The sequence below is a fragment of the Scleropages formosus genome, chromosome 10 (genome assembly GCF_900964775.1).
Source record: "Scleropages formosus chromosome 10, fSclFor1.1, whole genome shotgun sequence".
Classification (NCBI taxonomy): Eukaryota; Metazoa; Chordata; class Actinopteri; order Osteoglossiformes; family Osteoglossidae; genus Scleropages; species Scleropages formosus.
Genome location: NC_041815.1, coordinates 13,019,472 through 13,038,076, shown reverse-complemented (window position 1 = coordinate 13,038,076; position 18,605 = coordinate 13,019,472). Strand labels below are relative to the sequence as shown.

The window sequence follows — 18,605 nt, the reverse complement described above, 5'->3', positions numbered from 1 at the left end:
AAAAGATCTCCTGAAAGGCCAGTGGAGGCAGGTGCAAGCGCTTGCGAATGAATTCTGGGGCCGTTGGAGAAACGAATACCTAAGCACTCTCCATTCAAGACGCAAGTGGCACAGAACGCATCGGAACCTGCAACCTGGGGACATTGTGCTGTTACACCAAAGTCAAGCGCCTAGGAATGAGTGGCCAATGGCTCTGGTCACGTCAACCTCTCCAAGCAGCGATGGAAAGGTCCGCACAGTTGAAGTACGGACGTCATCTCAGGGCACCTCGAAGACTTACCTGCGGCCCATCTCCGACGTCGTCCTTCTGCTGGAAAATGACTGGGAAGGACGGGATTGAAAAGGACAGAGAGAAAACAGCTTAAATTTAGTGGCATTAATCATGCCAGACGGGGAGTGTTCTGCCCGCAGATTTGTTTAGTTCATGTGATTAATTGCTTTGTTGAGCGGAACCTTTATTTCCGTAAGTTATACGCAATTTGTGCACATGCGCTATTTCCATGATGCGCTACTGTCGCGATAGGCATAGTGGAAGCGTCTTGAGTTCTGTGTGCTTTCCTACGCCCGTGGAAGCAATAACTGTAAGTTGTGAAGTTCTTGCAGACATTGGCTAAAATGTTTACGTGCTTTTAAGTTTGACCTTTGTAATGTAAACTCTGTTTATTCAGCCGTAACTCCACGTTACTGTTCTTGTAAAACGCGTGTGTGAGTTCGCGCTGTGTCATGCTAAGTGTGCTATCGGCAAACGATTTAATTAGTTATTATGACGATTGTTGTAATTAGACTAAGTTTCCTTTACTGTTTCTGTTTATTATAGTTTCACTCGCATTTTCACATTTGGAGACAATAAAGGAGCAAGACGCTCATAATCCTGGCTCGTGAGAATCGAGTTTGGCTTGCTGTTAAACTGCGTTAACGTACTGGGTGTGCACAACACGCAGGGAGAACAGTACACCTATATTCATGTTTTATTGACATTAACCACCTAGCATTGTAATCACTGGTGACATTTGTTACACAACAAAAATGCATTGAACAAAATGAAGGGAAAAGTGAAGAAAATACAGCTGAAAGCGGGAAATATTTATATCTTTGGAAATTTGCCACTTGTTGTAACAATTGGCAGCAGTTTTACGCAGTAAAATCACTTTGGTATTAGTCTGTACACAACTCTTATGACACTGTTAAAAGCCATAAAATTACTGAGCACCGATCACACTTACAGCTGCATGAAAAGAAGAACCTGATCTGTGTTTCTGTGTGTATTGTCCTGATTTCCTGGGTTGTTTCGTTTTTCCCAAATTGGTACTCTCTTTAACAAGTGTTCCCTGATTAATGTATAAGGGTTTTAGAAAATTAGGCTCAGGTGTTTTGATGGAAGTAGTTTTCTGCCCTCAAAGATTGCCCATGAGTGTTGTTTCTCCTTCTGCTGGTCATTTAAAAGTTGCAGCCTAATTGTGTTAACAGTGGTGCAAGAAGTGATTAGGACACATCCTTGTTTATCACTGGTCCTCATTACGTACCTGTTGTGTGCTGTGCATTGAGTCCCTAAGATTTCCCTTTTTATTACCTATGGTATTCCCTAGAAGAGGAGCTTCAGACAGAAACACAGGACCATCGTTCTACTTATCGACAGCGGACAGTTTTGCTCTCAGAAAGGCCCTGCATGCCTGGAAGTTGAGCAATGGTTTCAGACTTCATTGTTATATTATACATTAAAATAAAATGCCATTTTTAAGTTTACATGATGGGCTTTAAACAAGTTCTTAAAACGAGCTAAAAATATGTTTGTGTTATAAAAAAAATATCTTTTTTCTTCAGACTATTTCACCAGAAGATGGTACTTTAGCTTGAAAGAAAATTGAGCTTGAGTTGAAACTTTTGACTTTTCACAACAGATGTTTCTTCTGATGGTTCACCTTGCAAAATACAGGTGTTATTCAGACTTAGGCCTACAGCTGAAATTAAAGCCAAAGCCATATCATAATACATTACATTTATTTAGCAGATGCTTTTCTCCAAAGTGACTTCCAGTGAACTCTATGTAGTGTTATCAGGCCACACACCTTATTCACCAAGGTTACTTACACTGCTAGATACAATACTAACAATGGGTCACTCCTCCATACACCAGTGGAACATACTCTCTCTGTGTTACTCTCACACTATGGAGAACCTGAACATCATGTCTTTGGACAGTAGGAGGGAACCCATGCAGACAGGGGGGGACATGCAAACTCCACACAGACTGAGCAGGGATCGAACCCACGTCCCCTCACACCACCGAGGCGCTGTGAGACAGCAGCGCTACTTGCTGTGGCCTTCAAATAAAATTTGTACAAATGTAAAGGCATTGATTTAATGCGAGTGAGTTTCTGCTCTAGCTAATTTTGTCAACGTTTTCTAATATATGATCACATAATAATTCACATTCAGCATTGGAAAATGTTTTCCTCCTGAAAATTCATGTTTTTTTATTAATATTCGTGTTTTTTCTTTATACTGTATATTTCAAATGACCAGCCATTGTAAAGAATGAATTCTTTTAATATACTGTGGAAATCTGACTAACTTCTTTCGCAGCTCCTACTGAACTTTCAACTGTGCTGTAAGATTATATTCATTGTGTAATCAGTTGAAGAGGGGGTGCGGTGGTGTGGTGGTGCAGTGGCGCAGTGGGGCAGTGGGTTGGAGTGGGTTGTGCTCTCCAGTGGGTCTGGGGTTTGAGTCCCGCTTGGGGTGCCTTGAGGTGGACTGGCGTCCTGTCCTGGGTGTGTCCCCTCCCACTCTAGCCTTACGCCCCGTGTTGCCGGGTTAGGCTCTGGCTCCCCGTATGGGACAAGTGGTTCTGTGTGTGTGTGTGTGTGTGTGTGTTATCAGTTGAAGCTTTTCATTGGGAAAAGTTGCTGATGCACCAAGATTAAACTTTCACTGTTGACACATTTATATTTTTCATTTTATGTGACCTCACCTTGAACATTTTTAGAATGACATTCCTTATTTCCTTGGTCCAGACTCAAATAATGGGGTTCACAGTATCAGGAAAAATTATGTACAGTATACCTATACCTAAAAAGATGTTAATGTCTGTTGCAATGTCAATGCTGATGTTATGTGATAGAAATCTAATGCTCCCTACCAGGTAGAAAGACAAGTTGTTTTGATGAATTTCTTCAGCCATGTCACTTTGGTTTCTTTATCTGAAATGTGTTTGACAGAGAAAAAAATTGACACTGAGATTTAGCGTGTAACCTTTCAATAATGTGGGGTTGTGGTGGGGAGATAGAGGATAAGACATACGTGGTCATGACTTCTCCCACTTGCCTATTTTTGCACCTACGTTGAGATTTGAACCATATTAAACAAGATGCATAGTCCAGTGCAGATGCAAGTGTTTTAGAAATCGAAGTAAAATGCGAGACTTAACACACTAGAATTCTGTTTTTGCTTATTCCAGAATGTCAGTAAATCATGCTTGTGCTGAGAGGAAAGCCAGTATTCCATGTTCGACTTTGTCCAAGTTAGGCATTGCAAGGAATGTGTGAATTCAGCTATACTGATTTTTTAACGAAGTGAGATGATCCAACTATTACCCTGTCATTCTTATTGACCTCATAATCTACATCCCTTACTCACTGTGTGACTGCGAAGGATCCTTTAAACATGGCAAGTAATTTGGAGTTAGAGGTGGGGAATAATAGTGGCACCTTGTCTTCCAATTCAATCTGCCTGTCCTCCTTTTTTCGAACATGTCTGACATGAATGAATGAAAGAGCCAGCGTTCCTAAGCAATGTACCCAAAAATTGCTCCTTTGCCTGATACTATGCCTCCTTCATCACCAGGGAACTATCCAGCATGTGGATTGTCCTGCCTGAGCACAACTGAGATGTGCGTTAATCCGTATCTCGTCTTAAAATGCCGCATAACTACATTTACATTTATTCATTTGTGTGACACTTTTCTCCAAAGCAGCCTACAACTATTTACCCATTTATACAACAACAAAATTTTACTAGAGCAATTTTGGCTAAGTACCCTCAAAGCAGCAACCTTTGCATTCAACTACTAGTACATATTAATAAGCCTATTAAATAACTCCATCAGCCTTCGTCTTGACAACCTTGTGTAAGAGCTACAAACTTAAGCCACAACAGACAGAGGAAAAAGGATGGTCAGCTCATCTCCATACATGCTGCTGACAGACCTGATCATTGCTGCACAGCATGCCTCCTCGACCAAACAGCACCGTGTAAAATTACCCGTAGTTCATGAACTTCAATTTATGAAAGCTATTGACTTAAGTTTCCTGACTGCTCTGTGTATTATTGATTGCCTGTATTGTATTTTACAATATAACATTCTTACTATTTTGCTTAATCATCTGTGCAACAGAATGAGCTGGTGTTGTAACCATTATTTAACACTGTGATGTTTAATGATGTGTTGTATTTTTTTCTGTTTTGTTGAAAAAATGGAAAGTTCCCAGAAATATGACAAAAATGGCAAAACTATTTTTTCAGGATGTGTCACAGCTTGCTTTATTGTTTTGATCCATTGACTTATGCAAGAAATACATTTAAATCATTTTTAAGATTATTTCTCTCATGAGAACATTTCAAGTTAACAGTATGTAATAACCAACCAAACATGTGCATCTTAAAAAGATATTTAAGAAATACAGTTAAGATACATGTTTGTAAATCAGTATCTTTTTATTTCAGCTGGCTTACTTGAGTCTTATGGGGACTTTTTTCCACACTTCATTACTTTTATTACTTGCTGTCTTATTTCTTTTGTCCTGATACCATAAATTATTGGATTTAAACAGGCAGGCAAAAGCAAATACATTGTGCTGATCGTCATATGACTGTTTGATGACATGTCATTTTTTATTCTGTAGGAAAGGAACGATGTTAAGGCAAAAATTAAACCCACAAACATGACAATAATATGAGTGATGCATGTACTGAGTGCTTTTTGACTAGGTCTGCCTGATTTAAACAGAGAGACAAATATTCTAACATAGGAAAACACAATAAAAAGGACATCAGCTGCTAAGGTGAAGAAAGCAGCACATAGTCCTACAACACTGTTAACATATATGGGACCACATGCAAGGGTGACCAATGCCATGTGTTCACAGAAGCAGTGCTTAATCTCATTGGACTGGCAGTATGACAAAGATCGAGCCAGGCCAACTATTGCTGAAATGAAAACTGCATTTCTGAGCAACAATATAATAACAAATTTCAGGAATGCAGAGAATCTCATGTGTTCATTGTAATGTAGTGGAGTGCAGATGGCGTAGAAACGATCCAGGGCCATCCACAGCAAGATAGTAGTCTGCACTGTTTGAAAAAAGTGAATGCAGAACATCTGAACCAGGCAACCCATCAGCGAAATATGGTTCCAGTTAAACAGGAGATTAAAGAGCATATTTGGAACAAAGAATATTGGTATAACCAAATCAACAAAAGCCATCACACAAATCAGCAGGTACATTGGAGAATGCAGAGCCCTGTGCGATAAGATTATAAATATAATCATGGAGTTTGCAGTGACTGACATTACAAACAAGAGGAAAAATGGGATGAAGAGAAGTTGTTTCCACTCGCTGGATCCAGAGAAGCCACTTAATATGAAGTCCGTGTGAGAGATATTTCTTGCTGCATATTCCGACATCTTGCTGCACAGTGTGGCACTTTCAAAAACACCTCGATAAAGCGGGAAAGTAAATGTTTTAATTAGTATCTAGCAGTTACTTTATTTCATGTATTCTAAAAAGCATTATTTCAAAATGTAAATCATGAAGCACAAACAGCTGTGCACGTTCAAAGTTTTAACTATAGGTATACAACAGAACTTTCTACAGTGCTTTTGACTGTCACCTACCCAAACATCGATTTACATGATACATACATATTAAACACTGTAATAAGTTAAAAACTATACTGACCTAAGTTATATTTATGTTTTGAAATAATTATTGAATGATAATATTAATGATTTGGAAACGGCAGCTCAGGATTCATTTTACATATGAACTCACAATCTATAAATTTTATTCAAAAGAAGAAAATCACATAAAGAGTATTATGCATTTTCTTTTTCGTACAGAGAGAAATTCAAAAATCGCAAAAGTGTTTTACATTCCAGGTTCCACTGTTGAATGCTGTAGGTCCTACAGTCCAAAACCAAAGCCTTCTTTACTTTCAGGTACCCAGTACTCCACAACATCCGACCTCCTGCTGCTTAAATCTGCTGTTCTGTATTCCCTTGGTGGACTGCTGGCTCTCTGGTTAAAGGGAAGAGTAAACAAGAGTTCAGCTCTGAAGGACTGGCTTGGAACTGGGAGCTCTATGTCCTGGACAACATCTTGAGTGAGAATGAAGACTATGTATTTCTGTTTCTGGCAGTCTTTTGCAAAGCAGAAGCCATAAATCCTCACAATCCATTGTAGGGTCTTGCGGTCGGAAGCTGTGCAGTTCTCGTACCATACAGTGAGACAGCTGCTCAGGATGCTCTCTATTGTTCCTCTGTAGAAGGTGGTGACAATGGGAGGGGGGAGTTTGGCTGTATTCATCCTCTGTAGGAAGTGAAAGCATTGCTGTGCCTTCTTAACTAGGCAGGTGGTGTTTAGAGTCCAGGAGAGGTCCTCCGTCATGTGTACCCTAAGAAACTTGGAGCTTTTTACTCTCTACACAGTTGGTCCGTTGATGTGCAGTGGTGAGAGGTCTACTCGGGTTTTCCTGAAGTTGACAATCATCTCTGTAGTCTTATCAACATTAAGAGATAGATTGCTGTTTCTACACCATTCTGCGAGCTGATTCACCTCCTTTCTGTATGCTGACTCATCATTGTTGCTGATGAGGCCCACAACTACAGTGTCATCAGCAAACTTGATGATATGATTTGAACTTTACTGTGCAGCACAGTCATGAGTCAGCAGGGTAAACAGCAGTGGACTGAGTACACAGCCCTGGGGAGTGCCGGTGTTCAGTGTGGCGGTGCTGGAGGTGGAGATGCCGATCCTGATGGACTGGATGATTGTGTTGAATGCTGAACTGAAGTCTATGAACAGCATCCTTACATAGTTGTCCTTTTTGTCCAGATAGGCCAGAAAAAGGTGGATAGTAGCAGATACGGCGTCCTCCGTTGAACGGTTGGGATGGTAGGCATACTGAAATGGGTCCAGTGTGGTGGGAAGACCGCACGTTATGTGTTTCATGACAAGCTGCTCAAAACATTTCATGGTGATAGGTATGAGTGCAACTGGCTGTTAGTCATTCAGGCTGGACACAGATGATTTCTTCGGCACAGGGATGACGGTGGTCGTCTTGAACCACACAGTGACAACTGCTTGGGTCAGGGAAATATTGAAGATGTCCGTGAAGACATCTGCAAGCTAAACAGCACATTCCCTGAGTACCTGGCCAGTTATGTTGTCAGGACCTGCAGTTTTCCGTGAGTTAACTCTGGACAGAGTCTTCCTGATGTCTACTGCAGACAGACAAAGTACCTGGTTGGTGGGAGTTGGGGTGGTCTCACCTGCTGGCATGTTGTTCTGAGCTTCAAACCGTGTGTAGAAAACACTCAACACATCTGAGAGCGAGGCGTCACCATCACAGACAAGTGATGTAACTTTGTAGTCTGTCATGGCCTGAATGCCTTGCTACATGCGCTTTGTGTCCTTGGAATTTAGGAAGTGACAGGAGATTCTTCCTGCGTAGTTGCGCTTCGCGTCTTTGACAGCCCGAGACGGATTGGCCCTAGCCGTGCAATAGGCTGCCTTGTCGCCGGACCTGACGGCAGCGTCTCGGGTTTTCAACAGCAACCGCACCTCAACAGTCACCCGCAGTTTCTGGTTTGCACGTGTGACGATTGTCTTCAAGGAAGTCACATCATTTTTGCACTTGCTGATGTAGCCAGTCACTGATTCTGTGTATTCCTCAAGTCCGTGATATTATGGTATGTAGTACCCTTTCTGAACATCTTCCAGTCTGTGTGTTCAAGAAGCCTTGTAAGCACTGTGACTGTTTGTGTAAACAAGCTCTAAGGTGTTTGTGCCATGGACTGCGAAATCAACATGCTGGTGGAATTTTGGCACTGCACTGGGGTTCAGCCTCCTTGTGTCCTCTGTTTGCCATGCCAAATACAAGTTGTCACGTATGTAAAAATAGCTGTATAATGTGAGATATTTGTCACAAGACAGAGATTTAATGCTGATTTTAACAACAGTGATTTTGATGTTGTTACTGTCCTGCAGAGCAAAGGACATGGGGAAGGCAGGACCCAACTGCAGGATCGTTCATTTAAGGCCAAGTGGAGAGACTTGTTCTTATTATCAAGGACAGGTGAATGGTCGGTTGATTGGTGATTAGGGTGAAAGCGAAGATCCGTGGATCAAGTCGAGAAACAAGGTGAATGGTCAGAAGCCAAGGAACGAAGAACGGGAGTCAAGGACGAAGGGGAACATGAGAGGACATGGACCATGGTGAGTGCTATGAGCACAGAGAGGACAGTAGTTTCAAAGAGATTCCACAACTGGGAAAAGGCTGAGAAGTGTCTTTTGTAGCTGATTGCTCTGATTGAAGGTGCCAGGTGCTTAATCAGAGCCAGGTACTACTGGTTGAAGTGCGGGTGTGGTCATGACAGTTGCCGTCTTCAAAAGAGTAATGGGAGCTTGGAAAAACCTGAAAATCTTTACTACTTGCTCTCACTTTAAAATTGTCTGCATTATATTGCACTTTTGAAGTTTTAATTATCCGTACACATAAAGGCACGCACACACACACTTTCTGAACCGCTTGTCCCATACGGGGTCGCGGGAAACCGGAGCCTACCTGGAAACACAGCGCGTAAGGCCGGAGAGGGAGCGGACACACCCAGGATGGGACACCAGTCCGTCGCAAGGCACCCCAAGCAGGACTCAAACCCCTGACCCACCGGAGAGCAGGACCAGGTCCAACCCCCTGCGCCACCGCGCCCCCCGCAAAACAAAAATACATTGAGCAAAATGAAGAGAAAAGTGAAGAAAATACAGCTGAAAGTGGGAAACTGGGAAATATTTATATCTTTGGAAATTTGCCACTTGTTGTAACAATTGGCAGCAATTTTACACAGTAAAATCTCTTTGGTATTAGTCTGTACACAACTTTTATGACACTGTTAAAAGCCATAAAGTTACTGAGCACCGATCACACTTACAGCTGCATGAAAAGAAGAACCTGATCTGTGTTTCTGTGTGTATTTCATGGGTTGTTTTGTTTTTCCCAAGTTGGCACTCTCTTTAACAAGTGTTCCCTGATTAATGTATAAGGGTTTTAGAAAATTAGGCTCAGGTGTTTTGATGGAAGTAATTTTCTGCCCTCAAAGATTGCCCATGAGTGTTGTTTCTCCTTCTGCTGGTCATTTAAAAGTTGCAGCCTAATTGTGTTAACAGTGGTGCAAGAAGTGATTAGGACATATCCTTGTTTATCACTGGTCCTCATTACATACCTGTTGTGTGCTGTGTATTGAGTCCGTTAGATTACCCTTTTTATTACCTGTGGTAGTCCCTAGAGGAGGGGCTTCAGACAGAAACAGAGGACCATCATCCTATTCATCGACAGCAGACAGTTTTGCTCTCAGAAAGGCCCTGCATGCTTGGAAGATGAGTAATGGTTTCAGACTTCATTGATATATGATACACTACAATAAACTGCCATTTTAAAGTTTATAGGATGGGCTTTGAACAAGTACTTAAAACTAGCTGAAAATATTTTTGTGTTATGAAAAATATGTTTTCTTCAGACTCTTTCACCAGAAGATGGTACTTCAGCTTGAAAGAAAATTAATCTTGAGTTGAAACTTTTGACTTTTCACAACAGATGTTTCTTCTGATGGTTCACCTTGCAAAATACAGGTGTCATTCATACTTAGGCCTATAGCTGAAATTAAAGCCAAAGCCATATTGTAATATATTACATTTATTTAGCAGATGCTTTTCTCCAAAGTGACTTCCAGTGAACTCTATGTAGTGTTATCAGCCCACACAACTTATTCACCAAGGTTACTTACACTGCTAGATACAATACTAACAATGGGTCACTCCTCCATACACCAGTGGAACACACTCTCCCTGTGTTACTCACACACTATGGGGAACCTGAACATCATGTCTGTAGACCGTGGAAGGAAACCCACGCAGACAGGGCGAACATGCAAACTCCGCACAGACTCTACTCACACCACTGAGGCGCTGTGAGACAGCAGTGCTACTTGCTGTGACCTTCAAATAAAATTTGTACATGTACAAAATTTGCTTTATTTATTCAATTTTATTTGTACAAATGTAAAGGCATTGATTTAATGAGAGTGAGTTTCTGCTCTAGCTAATTTTGTCAAGGTTTTCTAACATATGACCACATAATTCACATTCAACATTAGAAAACGTTTTCCTCATGAAAATTCTTTTTTTTCTTAACTTTTGTGTTCTTTTTCATACTGCATGTTTCAAATGACCAGCTATTTTAAAAGAATGAATTCTTTTAATATACTGTGGAAACCTGACTAACTTCAGTCTCACCTCCTAGTGAATTTTAAAGTGTGATGTAACAATGTATTGATTGTTTTATTAATTGAAGCTTTTTATAGGGAAAAGTTGCCACGTGTCACGTTCTCCGCATCTGGCACATCTGCGACACCTGCCGTTCCCTGATGGGAGCGACAATAAAGAGGGAAGCCAAGGAAGCCCAGATGTGGAACCCTGTTTTGCCTCCTTATTTCCCTGCGAACCGTGTTACCAAGAAACCCATCCTGACTTCGACCCTTTGCCTGATTCTTCCTGACCACGTTCTGTGCCTAGCCCTTTGTACTCCGTTTGCCGATCGCCTGACCCTCGCCTGCCCCTCGACTCTGATTATGGATTCTGATTTGGCTTCCATGCACATCGATCCGAGAACTCTGCACTTGAGTCCGTCCGCGCTATGCGCAACCGTGACACCAGGAGGACAGCTGCATTTGCAGAAGCAAAATCCAGGGCATGGGAAGAGTTTGGAGAGGCCACGGAAAATGACTATTGGTCAGCTTCAAAAAGGTTCTGGAGTACCATCCGGCAGCTTAGATGGGGTCGGAGCAGTTTCGCTCAAGCTGTGTTCAGCAGGAGTGGAGAAATTCTGACCTCTGATGAGGACATTTTCGGGAGGTGGAAGGAGTACTTTGAAGAACTCCTAAACCCGAGTGATATGCCTCCCTTACAGGAGTCAGGGCCAGAGGTTTTTGGACTGTCAGAATCCATTTCCCTGGTTGAAATCATTGAGGTAGCTGGTAAGCTCCACAGTGGCAAAGGACCAGGGGTGGGTGAGATCCACCTGGTTGCAGGGCTGTCATTGTTGACACGTCTCTGCAAGGTTGCATGGACCTTGGGGACAGTGCCTTTGGAGTGGCAGACTGGGGTGGTGGTCCCTGTCTTTAAGAAAGGGACCGGAGAGTGTCTGCCAACTATCAGGGTATCACACTTCTCAGCTTCCTTGGGAAAGTCTATGCTGGGGTGCTGGAGAGGAGGCTCCGGCTAATAGTTGAACCTCAGATTGAAGAGGAACAATGAAGATTCCGCCCTGGCGGTGGAACAGTGGACCAGCTTTTTACCCTCTCACAGATCATTGAAGGGGTATGGGAGTTCGCTAATCCAGTCTACATGTGTTTTGTGGACTTGGAAAATGCCCATGATTGTGCTCCCCGGGGAATTCCGTGGGAGGTGCTTAGGGAGTATGCGATACCGGGGCCACTACTGCGGGCCATTCGGTCTCTGTACATACAGAGCGAAAGCTGTGTCTGCATACTCAGCATTAAGTCAAGCCTGTTCAGTGTGAGTGTTGGACTCCGCCAAGGTTGTGCCTTGTCTCCACTCCTGTTTGTGGTTTTCATGGACAGGATATCAAGGCGCAGTCGAGGCCAGGAGGGCATTCTGTGTGGGAGTCGGAAGGTGACGTCTCTGCTTTTTACGGATGATGTTGTCCTTTTGGGAGGGGGGTGGCGCAGTGGGTGGGTCTGGGGTTTGAGTCCCGCTTGGGGTGCCTTGTGATGGACTGGCATCCTGTCCTGGGTGTGTCCCCGCTCCCTCCAGCCTTACGCCCTGTGTTGCCGGGTTAGGCTCCGGTTCCCCGCGACCCCGTATGGGACAAGCGGTTCAGACAGACAGTGTGTGTGTTGTCCTTTTGGCACCGTCACATGGCTGCCTCCAACATGCACTGGAACGGTTTGCAGCCGAGTATGAAGTGGCTGGGATGAGGATCAGCACCTCAAAGTCTGAGTCCATGGTTCTCTCACGGAGAAGGATGGTATGCCCCCTCCAGGTAAGGGGAAAGTTTTTGCCCCAGGTGGAGGAGTTCAAGTATCTAGGGGTCCTGTTCACGAGTGAGGGAAGAAGGGAGCATGAGATCGGCCGCAGACGGGGAGCAGCAGCAGTAATGAGGTCACTGTACCGGACTGTAGTGGTGAAGAGGGAGCTGAGCCATAAGGCAAAGCTCTTCATTTACCGGTTGATCTACGTCCCTTCCCTTACCTATGGTCATGAACTTTGGGTAATGACCGAAAGAATAAGATCGCGGATAGAAGCGGCTGAAATGGGTTTCATCCGCAGGGTGTTGGGACTCACTCTCCGTGACAGGGTGAGGAGTTCGGACATACGGGAAAAACTCAGAGAAGAGCCGCTACTCCTCCAAATTGAGAGGAGCCAGTTGAGGTGATTCGGGCATCTGATAAGGATGCCCCCTGGGGCGCCTCCCTTTGGAGGTACACCAGGCATGGCCAACTGGGACTAGGCCTCAAGGTCGGCCCAGGACCCACTAGAGGGATTATATCTCACAGTTGGCCTGGGAACGGCTGGGGATCCCCCAAGTTGAGCTGGAGGAAGTTGCGGGGTACAGGGGTGGCTGGGACTCTCTGATCTCCCTGCTGTCACTGCGACCCTATTAGGACAAGCGGGATAGAAGATGGATGGATAGATAATCACAATCACTATTAATAAACTGCCAAATAAGGCCAGAATAGTTATGTTATATTATATATACATATATAGTAATAGTATATATAATATTATTACAATATATAATAGGCAAAATAATTAAAGAAAATAGTAAGACACGCATCCGCCTGTACTTGTAGAGTTCTGGAAATCCTACAAAAATAAACTTGGTGTATGTGAAAAGTTGGTTTGATGAAGTTCTTCAGCCATGTCACTTTGGTTTCTTTAACTGAAATGTGTTTGACAGAGAAAAAATTGACACTGAGATTTAGCGTGTAACCTTTCAGTAATGTGGGGTTGTGGTGGGGAGATAGAGGATAAGACATACGTGGTCATGACTTCTCCCACCTGCCTATTTTTGCACCTACGTTGAGATTTGAACCATATTAAACAAGATGCATAGTCCAGTGCAGATGCAAGTGTTTTAGAAATCGAAGTAAAATGCGAGACTTAACACACTAGAATTCTGTGTTTGCTTATTCCAGAATGTCAGTAAATCATGCTTGTGCTGAGAGGAAAGCCAGTATTCCATGTTTGACTTTGTCCAAGTTAGGCATTGCAAGGAATGTGTGAATTTAGCTATACTGATTTTTTTAACGAAGTGAGATGATCCAGCTATTACCCTGTCATTCTTATTGACCTCATAATCTACATCCCTTACTCACTGTGTGACTGCGAAGGATCCTTTAAACATGGCAAGTAATTTGGAGTTAGAGGTGGGGAATAATAGTGGCACCTTGTCTTCCAATTCAATCTGCCTGTCCTCCTTTTTTCGAACATGTCTGACATGAATGAATGAAAGAGCCAGCGTTCCTAAGCAATGTACCCAAAAATTGCTCCTTTGCCTGATACTATGCCTCCTTCATCATCAGGGAACTATCCAGTATGTGGATTGCCCTGCCTGAGCACAACTGAGATGTGTGTTAATCCGTATCTCGTCTTAAAATGCCGCATAACTACATTTACATTTATTCATTTATGTGACACTTTTCTCCAAAGCAGCCTACAACTATTTACCCATTTATACAACAACAAAATTTTACTAGAGCAATTTTGGCTAAGTACCCTCAAAGCAGCAACCTTTGCATTCAACTACTAGTACATATTAATAAGCCTTTTAAATAACTCCATCAGCCTTCGTCTTGACAACCTTGTGTAAGAGCTACAAACTTAAGCCACAACAGACAGAGGAAAAAGGATGGTCAGCTCATCTCCATACATGCTGCTGACAGACCTGATCATTGCTGCACAGCATGCCTCCTTGACCAAACAGCACCGTGTAAAATTACCCGTAGTTCATGAACTTCAATTTATGAAAGCTATTGACTTAAGTTTCCTGACTGCTCTGTGTATTATTGATTGCCTGTATTGTATTTTACAATATAACATTCTTACTATTTTGCTTAATCATCTGCGCAACAGAATGAGCTGGTGTTGTAACCATTATTTAACACTGATGTTTAATGATGTGTTGTATTTTTTTCTGTTTTGTTGAAAAAATGGAAAGTTCCCAGAAATATGACACAAATGGCAAAACTATTTTTTCAGGATGTGTCACAGCTTGCTTTATTGTTTTGATCCATTGACTTATGCAAGAAATACATTTAAATAATTTTAAGATGATTTCACCCTTGAGAAAATTTTAAGTTAACACTAACAGTAGTTAGTAAGCGAACCAAACGTGTATTCCGTAAAAAGATATTTTAAAAAAGATAGTTTGTCACGGTGTTTCCGCGGGGCAGGTGCGTCGAACCCAAGCGCGGAGTAGAGTGAGCTGGTTCAGGGGGCGATCCGGAAGACATGCACATGGTCGAGGAGGCAGGCAAGGGTAACCGATGTGCGCACGTAGTCCGAAGGGAGAATCCGAGAGGTGTAATTCAAAGACAGGCGAGGAGTCGAGGCAGACCAGGGAGTCAATCACGAGGAGCAGGACGAGGAGCAATTACTAGGAACACGAGTGAGTCACGAGGCTGAAGCAAGGTTCCGCAGCTTCCTAAGGTCAGGGATGCCCTTTGATGTGCCCGGAGCCTGATTAGTAGCCGAGTTTGTGGGCGTGACACAGTTAAGATACATGTTTGTAAATCAGTAATTTTTATGTAAACTGTCTTACTTCAGTGCTACGTGGACATTTTTCCACACTTGCTTCCAATTGCTTTTATTACTTGCTGTCTTATTTCTTTTGTCCTGATACCATAAATTATTGGATTTAAACAGGTAGGCACAAGCAAATACATTGAACTGATCGCCATATGACTATTTGATGACATGTCATTTTTTATTCTGTAGGAAAGAAACGATGTTAAGGCAAAAATTAAACCCACAAACATGACAATAATATGAGTGATGCATGTACTGAATGCTTTTTGACTGGATTTGCCTGATTTAAACAGAGAGACAAATATTCTAACATATGAAAGAGCAATTAAAAGGATATCAGCTGTTGAGATGAAAAAAACACCACATAGTCCTACAACACTGTTAACATATATGGGACCACATGCAAGGGTGACCAATGCCATGTGTTCACAGAAGCAGTGCTTAATCTCGTTGGACTGGCAGTATGACAAAGATCGAGCCAGGCCAACTATTGCTGAAATGAAAACTGCATTTCTGAGCATCGGTATAATTACAAATTTCAGGAATGCAGAGATTCTCATGTGTTCATTGTAATGGAGTGGAGTGCAGATGGCGTAGAAACGATCCAGGGCCATCCACAGCAAGATAGTAGTCTGCACTGATGCAAAGAAATGAATGCAGAACATCTGAACCAGGCAACCCATCAGAGATATATGGTTCCAGTTAAACAGGAGATTAAAGAGCATATTTGGAACAAAGAATATTGGTATAACCAAATCAACAAAAGCCATCACACAAATCAGCAGGTACATTGGAGAATGCAAAGCCCTGTGCGATAAGATTATAAATATAATCATGGAGTTTGCAGTGATTGACATTACAAACAAGAGGAAAAATGGGATGAAGAGAAGTTGTTTCCACTCTCTGGATCCAGAGAAGCCACTTAATATGAAGTCCGTGTGAGAGATATTTCTTGCTGCATGTTCCGACATCTTGCTGCACAGTGTGGCACTTTCAAAAACACCTAGAGAATGCGAGAGAGTAAATGCTTAAATTCGTATCTAGCAGTAACTTTATTTCATGTATTGAAGAAAAGCATTATTTCAAAATGTAAATCATAAAGCACAAACAGCTGTGCACATTCAAGCTTTATCTACAGGTATACAACAGAATTTTCTCCACTACTTTTAAGGGCCATGTACCCAAACATCGATTTACATGATACATACATATTAAACCCTATAAAAAGTGAAAAATATACTGACCTAAGTTATAATTATGTTTGAAATAATTATTGATTGATAACATTAATGATTTGGAAAAGGCAGCCCAGGATTTATTTTATACTTGATTTCACAATCTTTATATATTTAATTCAAAAGAAAAAAATCATTTGAAAAGCAATATGCATTTTCTTTTTCATACAGAGAGAAATAAAAAAAATGGCAAAAGTGTTTTACATTCCAGGTTCCAGTGTTTAAAGCTGTGGCTCCTGCAGTCCAAAACCAAAGCGCTCTTCACAGTCAGATACCCGATACTCCAACAAGTCCGACCTCCTGCTGCTTAAATGTACAGTTCTGTATTCCCTTGGTAGAGTGCTAGCTAAAGACAAGAGTAAACAAGAGTTCAACTCTCTGGGCTCGGTGCCATCTGAGATGGACCGCAGCACAGAACACTTGTATTTTGTGGTCTGACGCTCGAACAATTCAGGTAGTTTTTGGAAAAGAAAACCATCATGTTCTCCAGGCCAAGGAGGAAAAGGGTTATCCAAGCTGTTATCAGCATCAGGTCCAAAAGCCAGTGCCTGTCATGATACGGAGATTTGTCAGTGCCCATGGCATGGGTAACTTATACATCTGTGAGGGCACCATTAATGCAGAAAGATATGAACAAATTGTGGAACAACATATGCTGCCATCCAGATGCCCTTTTATCCAGGGGTGTCCCGACATTCTGCCCAGATTATAAGTGCATGACTGCTTAAGCAGAGTACTGTAACTAGATTGGCATGCCTGCACTCCTGATCTGTCTCCGGTTGGGAATGTGTAGCAAATTCTGTAGCGCAAAATACGGTAACGAAAGTCCTGTACCATTGCTTTACCGAAGACCTACATAATGGATGAAAGGGGGAAAATGATGCTTGCTTAACTCGCCCAAATACCTAAGTGTTGTTAAAAGATATGGTGACGTTACAGAGTGGTAAACACTCGACTTTTCCAATTTTTTTGGAACGTGCTGCAGGCAATTTCAGAAGAAATGCATATCTTCACAGAAGTATGCATCTGATTTGTTAAAACAACTTCCTTGTCTTTATACCATTTTTGTTTGAGTACAAATCAAAGTAAAGTTAATAATCGCTCAGTTTTGATTTCCTTATCATTTTTCTTACTGTCCCAATTTTTTTTGGAATTTGGGCTGTACAAAAGTGCATTTAACAACACACACACATTTTCAGAACCGCTTGCCCCATACGGGGTCACGGGGAACCAGAGCCTACTCAGTAACACAGGGCGTATGGCTGGAGGGGGAGGGGACACACCCAGGACGGGACACCAGTCCGCCGCAAGGCACCCCAAGCAGGACTCGAACCCCAGACCCACCAGAGAGCAGGACCCGGTCCAACCCACTGCGCCACCGCTCCCCCCGCATTTAACAACAAAGACCTTTAAATTCTCTGAGGCAAGGTCAACACCTAATTATCCCTCAGAAAGTGCATTACCATTGACTCTTTCATACATGGACCACACACACACATTTTCAGAACCACTTGTCCCATACGGGGTCGCGGGGAACCAGAGCCTACCCAGTAACACAGGGCGTAAGGCCAGAGGGGGAAGGGGACACACCCAGGACAGGACACCAGTCTGTCACAAGGCACCCCAAGCAGGACTTGAACCCCAGACCCATCGGAGAGCATGACCGTGGTCCAACCCACTGTGCCACCGCACCCCCATACCTGGCCCAATTTACGTGAATTTAAATATTTCAGGTTTGTGTTGGTCAGCTATTGGTGTTATGTTCAGTCTTTTGTTTTAACTGCGACATGCGAAAGCAGTGCCTTCAGGATAGATTATTATACACTGCAAGAATATGATATGGTTATCAAAGTAAACAAGGGAGTTTATTTCATAAAACTGAGGTCTGACAGGCCTTTGATTTGGATCCCTCATGAGTTGGACAAGCAAGTGGCCAGAGGTGGAGAAGCACAGAAGTTCTGGTAAGGTGTAGGGATTGACCAGGCTCTGCAGGTATTGGGTGCTGGTCCTTTGACCATTTTTGATTGTAACCAATAGGCGGCAGGAAACTAATGTCTGGGGGCTGTGACAAATGTACTAATCCTTGAGATAAGAGAACTGTAACTTGGGGTATCTGGTTTCAATAGTCTTTTTTTTTTCTGTAACTCTGAATTAGAGTCTGCACAAGAGAGGAGAACGAGGACAGTTTTAACCCCCTTGGGCTCTTGAGCTCCAGGGCAAGTCCCTTCTCACTGTCAAGCAAGGACTTAAAATGGGAGTCATGGCA

General features: G+C 42.6%; 2 protein-coding genes across 2 annotated transcripts; both read right to left on the bottom strand.

The window, feature by feature from the left end:
• Positions 1 to 4,727: 4,727 nt before the first annotated feature.
• Positions 4,728 to 6,173, bottom strand: LOC114911676 (olfactory receptor 52D1-like). Its single transcript, XM_029255796.1, has 2 exons — positions 6,151 to 6,173; positions 4,728 to 5,715 (listed from the first exon to the last, which is right to left on the bottom strand). The coding sequence occupies exon 2, from the start codon at positions 5,681 to 5,683 to the stop codon at positions 4,739 to 4,741; it is 945 nt and encodes a 314-aa protein (XP_029111629.1). The 5' UTR covers positions 5,684 to 5,715; positions 6,151 to 6,173; the 3' UTR covers positions 4,728 to 4,738.
• Positions 6,174 to 12,342: 6,169 nt separating this feature from the next.
• On the bottom strand, positions 12,343 to 16,075 carry LOC114911675 (olfactory receptor 52D1-like; the record flags this gene model as incomplete). Its single annotated transcript, XM_029255794.1, has 2 exons — positions 15,170 to 16,075; positions 12,343 to 12,378 (listed from the first exon to the last, which is right to left on the bottom strand). Coding segments are annotated over exons 1-2 (942 nt in total), but the record flags the coding sequence as incomplete, so codon positions are not given.
• Positions 16,076 to 18,605: the final 2,530 nt, after the last annotated feature.

Excerpts from the sequence above, each read along its gene's own strand:
- LOC114911676 (XM_029255796.1), bottom strand. The coding sequence starts at position 5,683 with ATGTCGGAATATGCAGCAAGAAATATCTCTCACACGGACTTCATATTA.